This window comes from Lutra lutra, chromosome 1 (assembly GCF_902655055.1).
Source record: "Lutra lutra chromosome 1, mLutLut1.2, whole genome shotgun sequence".
NCBI lineage: Eukaryota > Metazoa > Chordata > Mammalia > Carnivora > Mustelidae > Lutra > Lutra lutra.
The window spans coordinates 128,653,892-128,668,975 of NC_062278.1; the positions used below are offsets into that span (position 1 = coordinate 128,653,892).

Consider the following 15,084-nt stretch of genomic DNA (forward strand, 5'->3'; position numbering starts at 1 on the left):
AGTCTGAGGAAAGATACTGTATATGAAATTGTTTTGTTCTCCAGCCGTAGACTGAAAATCATTTTGCTTTAGTAAATTGGCATCTTTTCTTTGGCTCTCAGTTGCTAAAACCATAAAATAAGTGGTTCCAAAAAATGGATTCTGTGCCAAACTATCCAGATCCATATCCTTTACTTGCCTTTTATTAGTTGCGTAATTTGAACAAATCCTTAATTTACCCGGCCTCATTTTATGTACATGCAAAGGGAGGAAGATCATGATAGCTATCTCATGAAGAGAGCATGGACTAGTATCTGACATTTAGTAAGCTGCCCCTATTATTCTGTAATGACAAGAAGAGCTAATAGTGTTGCATTGTTTCACTTCATTCATGTTTTTACTCAGAATATATTGAGCACCTACTCTATTTTAGTAATAAAAGACATTACAAGTGGGGAAATAAGAAACAAATTAGATGTTTCAACAACTACTATTAAGAAAACTAATAGCATGTGTTTTCATTTTACTTATTTTTTAGCTCATAGGTCCCACATTCTATTAATTCAATTAAATATTTTGTAACTCTTGACAGAATATTTTTGGTTTCTGTGGTTAGGGCTTGAAAAATTCAGATCAATCTGGCATCATCAAAAAAAAGGACTATAAAGTGTAGATAATCTCTTCTCCATTTTTTTTCTTGTTTCTTTTTAAAAAATTCTTCTAAAGTCTTTCTTATTGCTTTATACTATTACTGTTGCTTTTTTTTTGTTTTTCTCTATCACTTTTGTTTTTCGTACTTCTCCTCTAGAGATAACACTTTGCAGTTTTCCAGGATTTGTACAGAGTAGACTTGAGGGTTCTCATGGGATTAATGCCCAATAATTACCAAATTCATGAGTGCCATCTATAACTTTACCTATAAAATGCAATTATGTAAATTTTAAAATATTTATTTCCAATATGTAAATGTAGGTATCTATAGAAATTTAAGTTTTTCTTGTTTAAAGAACCTTCTTTTTTTTTTTTTTTTAGATTTATCTCTTTCTTTATCAAGTATGATAATTAGCTTTCTTTTGGGGGCCTGCTTTTATAAAGAAATCATGATTTTAAAATCACTGTACAAACATTGCATATCTTTTATTCATTAGCTTGTTGAGCTTAGACAAATAACTTCTGTGCCTCACTTTTTTCATCTGTATACTATTAATACTAATAGTCCTGTCACATAGGAATATAAAGCTTCAATGAGTTCATGTTAAATGCTTAACATTTACAAATCACTTAGTAATTGTTTGATATTCTAACTAAAATAGAATGACAAAGCTTACTTTGCTTAGTTCTAAAGAAGGCAGAGAAATTGAGAAAATTTTTTGTATGCTTTTCACTAACATATCCATATTGTACATTAAACATTTTCTGTGCATATAAAATTGCTATACTGACTATATAGTATTGAGAAAAGGAGAAAAGTACAAAAATAAAAATTAGCCATAATTATACCACCTCATCATTGTGCCCAGAACGTGTTATTTCTTTTAAGTTTTTTTCTCATATGCATATTCATGAGGATTTTTTAAATTTTAAAACAAATAATAGTATCAATTTTGTAGCATGCATTTTTTGTGCTTTTGATTATTTATAATCATGTCTGATATGGCAGGTTCATTTTCTACAATCAAGATGTCCTTTAAATTATTTAACTTTTCTACCATCGTTTGGATCCTTTGTCTTTTTTTGGAGTCCCTTTCATCTTTTGCTTTCTTTCTTAATTTATTCTCTCCTTTTTAGTTAGCTTATTCTTTGATAAAGGGTTTGGGGGAAGTATGTATTTGAGATTTTACATGCCTGAAAAGTAATTACATCCTCATGCTTAATTTTCTTCAAAGGTTTTCCTCTAGTTTCCAGTGTTTTCTCCTGAGAAGTCCAATGCTGTTTCAACTTCTGATTCTGATCCTGTTGCTTGTCTTTGGATGCTTTTAAATTTTTCTCTCTTCTTGGTGTTCTGAAATATCATGGTGATATACCCTGATGTGTATATACATTTTTTTTCCCGTTCATTATGCTTGGCGCTCTTTGTTGAATATCAGTTGCTTGGTTGTTAGTCTCTTGAGGTTGGTCTTTTTTTAAACATTGTTTCATGGATTTAATGTCTTCTCTTATCTCTTTGATAATTATTACTCTGAAGTTTTTTTCAGCTCCCTACTCTTCTGATCTGTGCTCTTATCCTTCTCTTTCATACTGGAAACTTACCTCAAATATCTGTTTCTTGGTTCTCTACTCTTGCTGAGTGAGAAACTGAAAAGGTAGTTACCAGAGAAGGGAGGACGTGGGACACGGGGCGGTAGAGAGGAGAGTGTTGTGTTTGACAGGATGCAGTGGGTCTGTGTCTTTTTTGGTGAGCTTCGCTGTAAGACAGTCCTGTCATCAGCTATAGTTCCTTTAGTAACTATAATTTTCATTGTAAAAACTATAGTTTTCCTTGTAAAAACTAAAGTTTTCATTATAGACCCTTAACTGTTGCTATTCATAGTTATTTTCCCTGGGGAAGTTTACCTTCTTTGAAGAAAGATCTTTCAATCTGCTTAAGTTTAGTTGCTCTTTACCATTCGGGAGTTGGGCAGGGTGAAACAGCATCCAGCGCAGTCGGTACTTCACATGTATCCATCTTCTGTATCTGATAATTCCAAGTTTCTGGCTCATTTTATTGAGGGAGTAAACTTTCTGGGCTTCCAAGATTGGTGTGTGGTGGAAAAATTCCTTGACTGCCTAAGTAGGAGTAGAGGCTTAAGGTTTTAATTACTTATTGTACAAACATTGAAATAATACTCTTTTCAGACCTTACCTCCCTCCATCTTCTGTGGAACCTATTATTTGTAATTCCTGAACACTTCTGGGTTCTGCAGAGCAAAATCGGTTTTTTATTTTTCTTTTAAATACACATAGTTGTAATTCCTTTTTTGATAATTTGGTTTGATTTGTACGCTCTGCTCATCCTTCTGCTTACCATGAACTTATATTAATATATTGTGGTTTGGGTTTACGAGTATTTTTCTTAATTTATTGAAGATGAAATTTGTTTTTTCTTTGTTATTTTGGTTGGGTTTTTAAGAGATAGAGGGGTTGGTTAAATCTCTGTTGTTTTTGGGTACTGGATGGCTCAGTCAGTAGAGCATGCGACTCTTGATCTCGGGGTTTGAGCTCAAGCCGCATATTGGGCACAGAGTTTACTTAAAAATAAAATTAAAAATTTTTAAAAACCCTCGATCATTTGGAAAGTGGATGTCTGTTACAATCCTTTGTATTTGTGAAAATAAGCTTTTTAAAACTAAAGGAATAGAATCACCCCTCTTTTAAAAACATAGTTTGTCCCATTATCAAACATAGTTCTATGGAGTATAGTGATGGTTTTCAAAAGTATACTAATTATCTTAAATATCAATGAAGTTTTTTAGTTTTAACTTTTATATTTAGGAACACATAAATGTAAATTGTTGGATGTTGATTAAAAGAGTCTACAATCTTAACTTCAACCATTCCATTTGCCAGTAACCACTTCTTTTTGTTTCAGTGTTTTTCTTTTATGTTCCCAATTCCAGAATAGTTTTTCTTCTGTTGGGACTTTCAGTCCTTTGATACTATATTTTTAGTGTTCTTCACACCCTTCATATCTTCACTTCCTGCACTTTCCTAGCTTAGATCCTTTCATCCCGATTTATTATAATCATGTCCTTCTTCATACCCTGAATATTCTTGTTTCTTTTTTCCCTCCATCATACCTCCTTGGAAAACCCTATCCTCCCCATACTGCTCCATACCTGCACCAGAGCATCTGAAAGTGACTGAAGAAAAACACATAATCATATTGGCTAGACTTTAGATTTTTCTCATAAGTGGGATTTTAATGTTGCCTAGCAGTCCTGTTATTCTACTACATAGATATTCCTACTTTGTTACAAAATTATTTCATACCTTCTTCTCAAACTTGTAACACCTCCTGTTCTCTTTTTTTCCACACTTAGCTGATTGTTTTTGCTTCCTTAATAGAGACAACAGAAAATTCTTCAAGGATTAAACCTACTTGTCCAGGTGCAGCTGTACCCCTATACTCTACTTTTTCTATTACCTCTAAGGTTGGTCCTTACTCTTGTCTAATAGATCTGACCCCTGGTCTCCACCTCAAGAACGTTGCTCTTCAGATTGTTTTCTGTCTACTGACTTCAGTTTCCCCACTTTTATGAGATAATTCTTACCATTATACTAATATACTCTGTTAGCTCTTATCTTTTAGAAACATTCTCTCTTGATTAAGGCTCTCCAGAGACACAGAACCAATAGGAGATATACTTACTTCCTGATACACACACACATACATACCAAGATATGTCTATCTTGTATATATGTATATACCAAGATATATTTGAGGAGAGGGAGTTTTATTTCAAGGAGTTGGCTCACACAATTGTGGGAGCTGGCAAATTTGAAATCTGAAGGGTAGAACAGCAGGCTAGAAATAGGCTGGAATTGTGCAGTCCTGAGGCAGAAATTGCTTCTCCAGGAAACTTCAGTATTTTGTTCTTAAAGTAGTCAAGTAACTAGATGAAACCCACCACATTGAGGGTAATTTCCTCTGCTTAAAACCAACTGATTGTAGATGGTAACCATGTCTACAAAATACCTTCACATTAACACCTGGATTAGCATTTGGTTAAATAACTGGGTACTGTAGCCCAGCCAGGTTGACATATAAGGTTGACGATTGCAACCTCCCTTGTTTCCTCATGCCCTTCTAGCTACATTCCCTACATTTTCTTTATGATAAATCTCAACTGTTTCTATTCACTGTCTTACTCTCCTCCTATTCTGTTTAAAACCCACTCCAATCAGTTTTCTGTTTCTGCCATATCCCTGTCTCTGCTCTTGATTTGTCAGCAATTACCTTCTTACTGTCCAAATCACAGGGAATCTCCCAGATGTCATCTTTTTTCTCTCAGTAGACATAGATACTTCTTCCTTCTTGAATCACTATCTTCACTTGTTTCTGGAATATACACTGTCATAGTGGATCTTAGAAAGCTAAACTGTAAATATTGAACTATCTCAAAACTCAATTTTTAGACCCTTTAATCTTTTCTGTCTTTATTCACTCCTTAGTGTGTAAAGTAAAAACCTATTCCATAGTTTTATTATTTTTATTAAAAAATAATGATAGTGGAAGTGGTAATATAGTCATATGATTTAAAATTCAAAATAAAAAACTATGGTAAAATGTCATTTTTCCACCCATGGCTCTCAGCCATCAAATTCTCTTCCTTGAAGACAACCAGTTGCCAGTGTCATATAATTTTTCTGAAGATTATGAATATAATAGCACATACATACTCAGTGAGAGGCAGTATGGTGTAGTGCCTAAGAACTTGGGACTATGGAGCACGACTGCCTATAATCAAATTCTGTCTCTGCGAGTTACTGGCTATGTAACTGGCAAGTCTCATAGCTGATCTGGGACTCAGTTTTCTTCTATGTACGAAAGGAACATTTAAAATATACTTGACAGAGTTGTGAGGTATATGATAAGTATGTGTAAAGAGCTTAGAAGAATGACTGATACATAAATAGTACATTCCTTTTTGCATAAATGATAGCATGATATACATACTGACAGGCATCTTGCTTTTTTTTTTTTTAACATTTTATTTATTTATTTGAGAGAGAGAGAGAGACAGAGAGAGCATGAGCGAGGAGAAGGTCAGAGGGAGAAGCAGACTCCCCGTGGAGCTGGGAGCCTGATGCGGGACTCGATCCTGGGACTCCAGGATCATGACCTGAGCCGAAGGCAGTTGCCCAACCAACTGAGCCACCCAGGCGCCCTTGCTTTTTTTTTTAATCAACAAATATCTTGGTGGGCTTTTCTTTTCAGTACAAAAATTATGCCTCATTTTTTCTAATGGCTGAATAGTTATTCATTGGGTGGATGTACTGTCTAGTTTTAAGTCTCTAAATAATAATGTCTGATGATGGCTTCCATATGTATAGCTATTGGATACTTCCACTTAGATACCTAATAAGCACAAAGCTTTTTAATTACTCTTGCCTTTTCTTTTTATCTTATTTCCTACATTATAATGTATCATGGTTTGTTTTTTTTTTTTAACTCTATCTTCAGAATCTCTCTACCTATTGCAATCACTTTAATCTCAGCCAGCATTGCTGTAGTGAGTTGCTCAAATCCAACAACTTGAGAATCATCATTGTAAACTTCTGGCAAAATATTTTCAGCTTTCAGTGTTCTTCCATGTGGTCGCCTTTCTTCCACTTTTACTCTTCTGTAATCTGTTCACACAGCAGTTTTAAATCTAAATCAGACTGTTTGCCATTCACACCATATTTTCCAGTGGATCTTTCCTCATTTAAATTTAATTCCTGAGTTCTAACTAGATTCTAGTGGAACTCTTATAACCTGGCCTCTTGATTTCTTCCTTACCCTTACTTCCTGCCTCTACCTGTTTCTGTGTTTCAGCCACACTAAATTCCTTGCTCTTTTATGAGTGCTCTCCTTATAACATTTTATCTCATAACCTCTGTACCTTTTACTCCCTCTACCTGGAGCACTGTTCTGTCATATGATCACATGCTCATTCCCTCACTTAATCTCATATGTGAGCTCTGCAAAGTCACAGTCACAACCTGCCTGACTACCCTTTTTATTCTCTAACGTTTTAATCATATTTTTTATGATTTTTTATCATACTTTAAATATGATTTTAAAATCATTTTTATGATTTTTTAAAATCATATTTTAACGTTTTAATCATATTTTTAAAAAATCATACTGTATTTTTCTTTATAGACTTTTCATTAACTTTTTTCATTTGTATATTCTACATTTGTTTGCTGTCGCTCTACACTAGAATGTAATAATTATGAGGGTAGGTACTCTCTGTCTCATTCACTTTTGTACTTCTAATATGTAGAACAGTGCTAAGTACATATTGGATTGATAAATGACTGAAGAAGCACTAAATAAGTGTTTATTGAACTCTCTGTGGTAAAAGACTAGTTTTTTAATTACCAGTCTGTCACAACCTAATAGTTTTGTGAACTGCAATAAAATGAAGTATATGTTTCTCAGTGTCATTTTAATATTAAAGTCAATAGACATAAGATCACTGTCAGATTGTTATAAAAGTTTCTAAAAGCTTACTTTCATGTTTGTACTGATAATAAGCTCTTAACTGACTATTCGTTGTCTGCACCCATTTGTGGACCATAATATGGGTAGCACAACACTAAAACAAGTTTGCCATTCTGTAGCTGGCATTTAAAATTCGAAACCTAAAGGAAGTATTTTTCTCTTTGGTAAACAAGGAGAAGCTGCTTCAAAGACAGTGGCACAGAATCCAGGCAGAATTCTTGTAGGATTATTAATTTTTAAAATAGTTCCTTTAGTAATATCAGTAGAATTAAACTGGTACTCCCTCTATGCTGGAGGGAGTCTTTTTCACTAGACTCAGACATCACAATTCCGATTTTACGTCTCTGGCATTAAATTAGAAGTCTCGGGGCACCTGGGTGGCTCAGGCATTAAGCATCTGCCTTTGGCTCAGGTCATGATCCCAGGGTTCTGGGATCGAGCCCCACGTCAGGTTCCCCACTCAGCGGGAAGCCTACTTCTCCTTCTACTCCACCTGCTTGTGTTCCCTCTCTGGTGCTCGCTCTCTCTCTCTCTCTGTCTGTCTGTCTGTCTACATACATACATACATACATACATAAACACATAAATAAATAAATATAAATAAATAAATCTGTCTTTAAAATAATTTTTTAGAATTCCCTCTTCAGTAACTTTAATTGCTAAAATGTTGGTATGTGAAATGAAAATTCAGCAAAGTTTAAGTTTTTACAGATCAATAAGCAGTGCTTTATCCTATCTAATACTTATGTGAAATTTATGGATCATTTGCTTTTCTGTTTTAGTATGTTGATTTTTTATGTTTATATATCTAGGATGGGAGGAGGTTAATTACAATGGCCGTTGAAGTTTGGGATTTGGGTTCACAAGGAGATATATAGCTAAAAGCAGAAGTCCCTTTGTTTAAAAAAAAAGATTTCATTTATCTGGGAGAGAGAAAGAGTGCCCATGCATGTGAAAGTTGGGAGGAGGGGCAAAGGGAGAAGGAGAAGCAGACTGCCAGCTGAGCAGAGAGCCCAATGCAGGGTTTGATCCCAGGACCCCAAGATCATGACCTTAGCCAAAAGCAGACACTTAACCAACTGAGCCACCCAGTCTCTGCAAAAGCAAAGGTCTTTAAATTGAATAAAACCTGTGTCTTGGCTTCCACTAGTTAATTCCAACCAGCTTGGTATTAATCTTAATGCTTTCTGACTCCTTAATTTACAAGTCATTTTGTTTGGGGATTTAGAAGTATGTACTGAATTAAGCTCCATTGGGTATGATTTTGTATGCTCAGGGAAAACTCTGTTACACTATTATCCCTAACTTGGGTAAGGTGAATGCTGTATATCCCTCCTATCTTTGACCTATTCTCCTTTTTTATACAGATTAATTTAAAAAGTACTTTTAACTTTCATAGTAGCATCAGATATCCTATTGACAATGTATAAAACATTGTAAAATCATTATCCTGTATTTTGAAAGACTATTTCTTAGTTTACTATATTGAGACATTGTATATTAAGAAAAAATTTTTTTATTAAGTGTATTTTTAAGTCTGCACTAACTTAAATACATTTGTTTACATCTTGTTTTACATTTTAGCTTAAAGGCAGTAATCACTATTAATATGGAGTTGGCAAATTCAGATAGTTTCAGGTTGGCAAATTGTATGTGTGTATAGATGATAGATATAGATAGTATTCTGTATATTTATGTGTGTAATTAAAGGGAAATAGTGAAGTTTTAAGAGAAATGCATGTTCATATATAGTTATGGATATGTTTGCAGATAAGTAGATCAGTATTCCAAAACACTGATCATTTCATTTTTTATTAATGTACATTCATTCATATTTGCAGATAAATAAATAACCTAGAAGAAAAAAAAGGGAAGTTGCTTTACCTGCACAAACTCTTATTCCTTTACCGATATTTTCTACACTATCACCATTTCAATAATGAAAATAAATATGAATAGAGAAAAGTTTAAGGTTTGTGTCATACCTGTTTCTCAGATGACTTGAAATAGAAGTTTGAAAATATTTAAAGATTTGCAAATATAGGTGAACATTTAAAAGTACATTGACACTGTGGGAAAAATAGGTCAACCAGAAGTTCACAGTGTACATTTTTAATTAATGAGTTTGGTAGGATCTGTATTTCAGAGTTTGGAGGTTATGCCGTTCATTGAGGTGAGGAACAGCAGGCAGAGAGCCATCTTTCTGGGTAAAGATCATGAATTGATTGTAAACATCGAAGGCGTCTTTGAAGTGTCTGAGTTAAAGGTATTAAAGAAGCAATTGTATATACACAGAATTTGTGGTCAGAATAGAGTTCTAATAGGCTTGGTCAGTATGTCCTCACTAAAGTAAGCATGTTTGAGGGTGGAGAAGAGGGGTTGTTAAATCTTTCTTGCTGATAGTTTGAGGCTGTTTTTAAGTGGGAAATGCCAATGAAACAAGCTATAGAGACACTGAGGCACAGAAAATTATCTTGCAGCCTAAGATGATGACTTTATTTCTATAAAATAAGTTTCTTTTTTTTATTGTGACTGAGTTGTAAACAAAGAAACTGACTAGTTTCTTTCCTTCATCCGTTTCCATTATAAATTTGTAATCTTACGGATGAAGATCTGATTAATGGGTGAATACCATAATATTCCTTTATTTCATAGCCATGAAGCTCATGACTGCTTTGGTGAATGTTGCCTTAAACCTCAGTATTCATCAGGATAATACACAAAGACAATATGAAGCTGAGAGAAATAAAATGATTGGGAAGAGAGCCAACGAAAGGTTGGAGTTACTTCTTCAGAAACGCAAAGAGGTAGGTTTCATGTTTCGTATTCTTTATAAAAAGGTGTATGTGTATTTTTAATCTTATTTATTTAAGTTAGATTTTGTAATCTCATACTTTTCAAATTAACCTGGAACGTCAGCCAGTGATTATCTGAGTGCTGTCTGAGTGCTTTGTCCATGACTTTCATGTGTGTCTGTCTCTGTATTTATTCTTTCTTTAAAGACACCAATCATATTGGATTTGGAGCCCACCTTACTCCAGAATGACCCCATCTTAACTAATTATATCTGCAGAAGAAAATCCTAAAACAGTCCTCCTTTCAAAAGAAGATAGTCTGGGGGTTAGGTAACTGAGGATTATCAGACTATGAGTTCAGGAAACATAAATACTAAGGTCAGAGCTGGGGATCAGCGAAGCTGCATTTCCAAAAGAAAGCCAAAGACTGCTTATTAGTTAATAAATAAGGCATTCCTGTGAATAAGGTTGGTTCTAGGTTTACACTGAAATTTCCATATATATGCTGAAAGTGTTTCAAACTGGCTTTTTAGTAGGTAACAATTTTATTTGCCCATTAGGAAATAAAATTTTAAATCTAGAGTATTAGTCTGTATTTTAACTTGAAAAAAGAATAATACTATATTGCTGCATATAAATTATCAATGAATAATGGGTTATAATAGACATCAGGAAGCAGCAAACTTACGCCTAAATTATTGCCCATACTGTATGAGGGTGTTAAGATTGCTATCACAGATACCACAAACTGAGTGGCTTACAGAACAGAAATTTATAGTCTCACAGTTTTGTAAACTAGAAGTTGAAGATAACTCCAGTTTCTCCATGATTTTATGTGTGTTTGTCTCTAAATTTCTCCTTTCTATAAAGATACCAATCATCTTGGATTGGAGGCCCACCCTACTCTAGAATGACACCATCTTAACTAATTACTTTTGCCACAATCCTATTTTCAAGTAAGGTTTGAGGTGTACTGGGGCATCAGGACTTCCATCATACAGATATTTAAGGAACACAGTTAAAATCATAAATACCACACTTGAAATATTGTGAAAGTAAATTTTGGAATTGTGCATCAGTAAGTACTACTAACCAAACTGTATGCCTCTTATGAATTAATTTTTTATGTAATAAATACAGCAGTGGGGCACCTGGGTGGCTCAGTGGGTTAAGCCGCTGTCTTCGGCTCAGGTCATGATCTCAGGGTCCTGGGATCGAGCCCCGCATCGGGCTCTCTGCTCAGCGGGGAGCCTGCTTCCTCCTCTCTTTCTGACTGCCTCTCTGCCTGCTTGTGATCTCTCTCTGTCAAATAAATAAATAAAATATTTTAAAAAATAAAATAAATACAGCGAAAGTAATTTTTAAAACTTACAGTATGGTACAGTAATTTGATGGTTTAATATGTAAGTATTCCCAATCTTATTTCCATAAACCTAAAATAAAGCATACAGCAAAAGAATAAGTCAGAAAGTATTTTATTCTCACATTCTTATATGTAATAAAAGCAAATATTTCCTTTTTTGTTGTTGTTTTTTAAAGATTTGTTTATTTATTTGACAGAGAAAGAGCACAAGTGGGCAGAGCAGCAGGGAGAGGGAGAAGCAGGCTCTCCGCTGAGCAGGGAGCCCGGTGCAGGACTGGATCCCAGGACCCTGGGATCATGACCCAAGCCAAAGGCAGCCACTTAACTGACTGAGACACCCAGGCGTGCCTAAAAGCAAATATTTCACTGAGTATTACCGCAGAACAAAGTATAATAAGAAATACCACTTGGGATATAATTTTGTATCAGTGCTATTATTCCTGTTGAGCAATGAATAGGCTCAAGCTTTAATTCTAATCAGTAGTATTGCCTGAATTTTTTATCATTGCTGAACTGTTTAATTGTGTTGCTGCATTCCACCACTAATGGCAAAGATCCTTCCTATCTTCTGCTATGCCATCTATATTGGGAACTTGGTCTACTCTCAGTTATGGACAAAACAGTTGGAGAGTATTATTTGGATACTTCAGATAGAATAGTAAGTTTCTTTTACAGTGGCAAATATCATAATTAAGGCTGACCTATTACCAAGAGAGGCAAAACAAGCCAGGGACCTGACTTTGTTGGAAGAGGTATAGAAATTGAAGCTTCTTCCCAAAGCAGGTCATATTTTGGGGATTGGAATCTGGCCACAGTTAGCCACACCACTCCTTGTTAGTCACTGCATGTATATGTAAAGAGAGACAAAGAGGTTCTAAAGTCAGTATAGTAAAGCTGTTGAATTAATACAAGAGTACTCGTAATTTCTGACATCTGTTGAATAATAAGTTAGAAAAAGCATTGATAATTACCAAGAATCAGAAGAACCAGGAATTAAAAATAACTGAAACTGTACATTTCAGATAAAATCAGGATTTAATTTTTTTCTTTTCATTTCAGCTACAGGAAAACCAGGATGAAATTGAAAATATGATGAACTCTATTTTTAAGGGTATATTTGTTCATAGATACCGGTAAGGAATTTTATAAATCACTTTAGATTTTTCACCTAAATAATTGATTGCTTCTTTATAGTCCTAGGTAATTATAAAAATATGAAACTCCCTAATTACTTGCTTTGTTTTCTGATAAATAGTTTTGTCTATAAAGGCTAAATAAATATCATACTGTTGTTGTGAAGGAAATTGTATCACTACCACACTCTTGCAAATTAGAACATATACAGAGGCATTCAGTGTACTTACATTTGTACTAATGGAATAGTAATTAATATGATATTATAAAGTTAATATGGCCTTGGGAAAATGTGATTGTCTTGGTATTTGAAAAAAAAATTAATACCCTACTTCCTGCCTGTGATACTCATCTTATTCTGTGGTCAGATTAACCCAACAGTCTTTTAAAAATACCTCTGTGACAGAAAAGGGCACCTCTGGAAATAATCAAGAGCTCTTCTGTACCTTCAGCTATACAGATGAAAATAGAAACAAAGCATTTACAAAGTATTCTTGTCATATTCCATGACAAACAAGTTTAGTTTATCTTTCTCTGAACTTTAAGATTACTAATACATTATTGAACAGCATATTTCACAATGAATGAATCATATACATATACTCGTTACTTTCTGTTAATTAGGCATGATATGATATATGTTTAGGTAGATACAGACACAGATAGTAGAAGAACTATTTTTAGATAGTTTTTTAAAATTTGAGATTTTAACTGGCAGTTAATTTGAAGTTAGTTAAAACAAGGAAATCTATTTTTTTAAAAAGAAAAATGTAATTTTGATATTTTAACTTTTTTTTTTAATTCAAAACATAAAAAGATGTTTTGATCTTCTTGGTATTGATTCAAAGAAAAACAAAACAATAACTCAAAAAGATATACGCATCCCTGTGTTCTTTGCAGCATTATTTATTACAGACAAGATATACAAACAACCAATAGATGGATGATTGGATAAAGAAATTGTATATGTGGGGCGCCTGGGTGGCTCAGTGGGTTAAGCCGCTGCCTTCGGCTCAGGTCATGATCTCAGGGTCCTGGGATCGAGCCCCGCATCAGGCTCTCTGCTCAGCAGGGAGCCTGCTTCCTCCTCTCTCTCTGCCTGCCTCTCTGCCTACTTGTGATCTCTCTCTGTCAAATAAATAAATAAAATCTTTAAAAAAAAAAAAAGAAAGAAATTGTATATGTGCTTGTGTATATACAATGGAATATTATTCAGCCATTAAAAAATAATGAGATCTTGGGCGCCTGGGTGGCTCGGTTGAGCGACTGCCTTTGGCTCAGGTCATGATCCCGGACTTCCAAGATCGAGTCCCGCATCGGGCTCCCAGTTCCTTGGGGAGTCTGCTTCTCCCTCCAACCTTCTCCTCTCTCATGCTCTCTCTCACTCATTCTCTCAAATAAGTAAATAAAATTAAAAAAAAAAAAAAAATGAGATCTTGCCATTTGCAACAATACGGATGGACCTGAAGAGCATTATGCTAAGTAAAATAAGTCAGGCAGAAAAAGATAAATATTGTGATATATATATGGACTCTTGAAACAAAAAACCAAGCTCATAGATACAGAGAACAGATTGGTGCTTGCCCGAGTCACGATGGGTGGGAGAAATGGGTGAAGAGGGTCAAAAAGCAAGAAGAAAAAAAATATGGTGCACTACTCAACAACCCAGAAAATAGTTGATTTTTATCTAGTAATTTGTGGTTATCTTCTATATTATTAGGGAATTTAGGCAAGTTTAATAAACTTGCACTGAACTTCCTTAATGGGTAATGGAACTTTTAGAAAAAAACCTGGAAGATGAAAATACACCGGGAAATTCTGTTCAATAACTGATTAAAAAAAGATACTGAGACTGTACAACCTGATAGGGACACATAACTTCCCCCCCCCCGCCCCCAACACACACACACACACACACACGTCCTAAAGTTGGAGATATCTGCAATTTGGGGAACTATTTCAACCAATTAAAAAAGTAAAAACCACCTGTCTTTTTAGGAAACTTAAAAATAAGAAAACAGAACTGTTTATATTTACAAATTTACCATATTCAGCTCTCATACTTGAGTTTCTGTTACCATTTTACTTCAGCCTGTTCTAATTTTTGTTTATCTGAAAACTACTTTATTTCACCTAAAAAAAAAAAAATAGAGCCAACGCCTTTACTTCGAGTATGGAATGTTTAGAGTTTCATATCCTCTTTTTTGCATAAACTATACATTCTATGAATTATTGAAAAATTAATTTTTTTGAATTAAAAAAAAAACTTTAATTATTTTTGAGAGAGAGTGAGTGTACATAAGCAGTAGAGAGAGGGGAGAGGTAGAAGCAGACTGCCTGTTGAGCAGGGAACCTGATGCCAGGACCCTGAGATCATGACCTGAGCCAAAGGCAGACACTTACTGCCTGAGCCACCCAGGTGCCCCCTGAAAAATTAATTTTTAAAAATACAAGTTCTTCCACATACCCGTCATGCAGTCTTTTTTTTTTTTTTAATTATAACTTGGTAGAGGTTTAATTTACATAAAACAAATTACACGATGTGATATAGTGATTTATAAGAAATACATATTTGGTCATTTGGAACTTTCAGTCCTATCCCCAGGCTCTGAGGAGTAGAG

The 15,084-nt window shown here is 34.4% G+C and overlaps 1 protein-coding gene across 3 annotated transcripts in view; it reads left to right on the forward strand.

Moving 5' to 3' along the window:
- Positions 1-15,084, forward strand: part of STAG1 (stromal antigen 1) — a 452,889-nt gene that overhangs the window by 276,468 nt on the left and 161,337 nt on the right. For all 3 annotated transcript variants that reach the window (XM_047736238.1, XM_047736228.1, XM_047736246.1), the window contains 2 exons: positions 9,827-9,978; positions 12,389-12,462. In XM_047736238.1, coding sequence (XP_047592194.1) covers positions 9,827-9,978; positions 12,389-12,462 — 226 coding nt within the window. The remainder of the gene's footprint in view (positions 1-9,826; positions 9,979-12,388; positions 12,463-15,084) is intronic.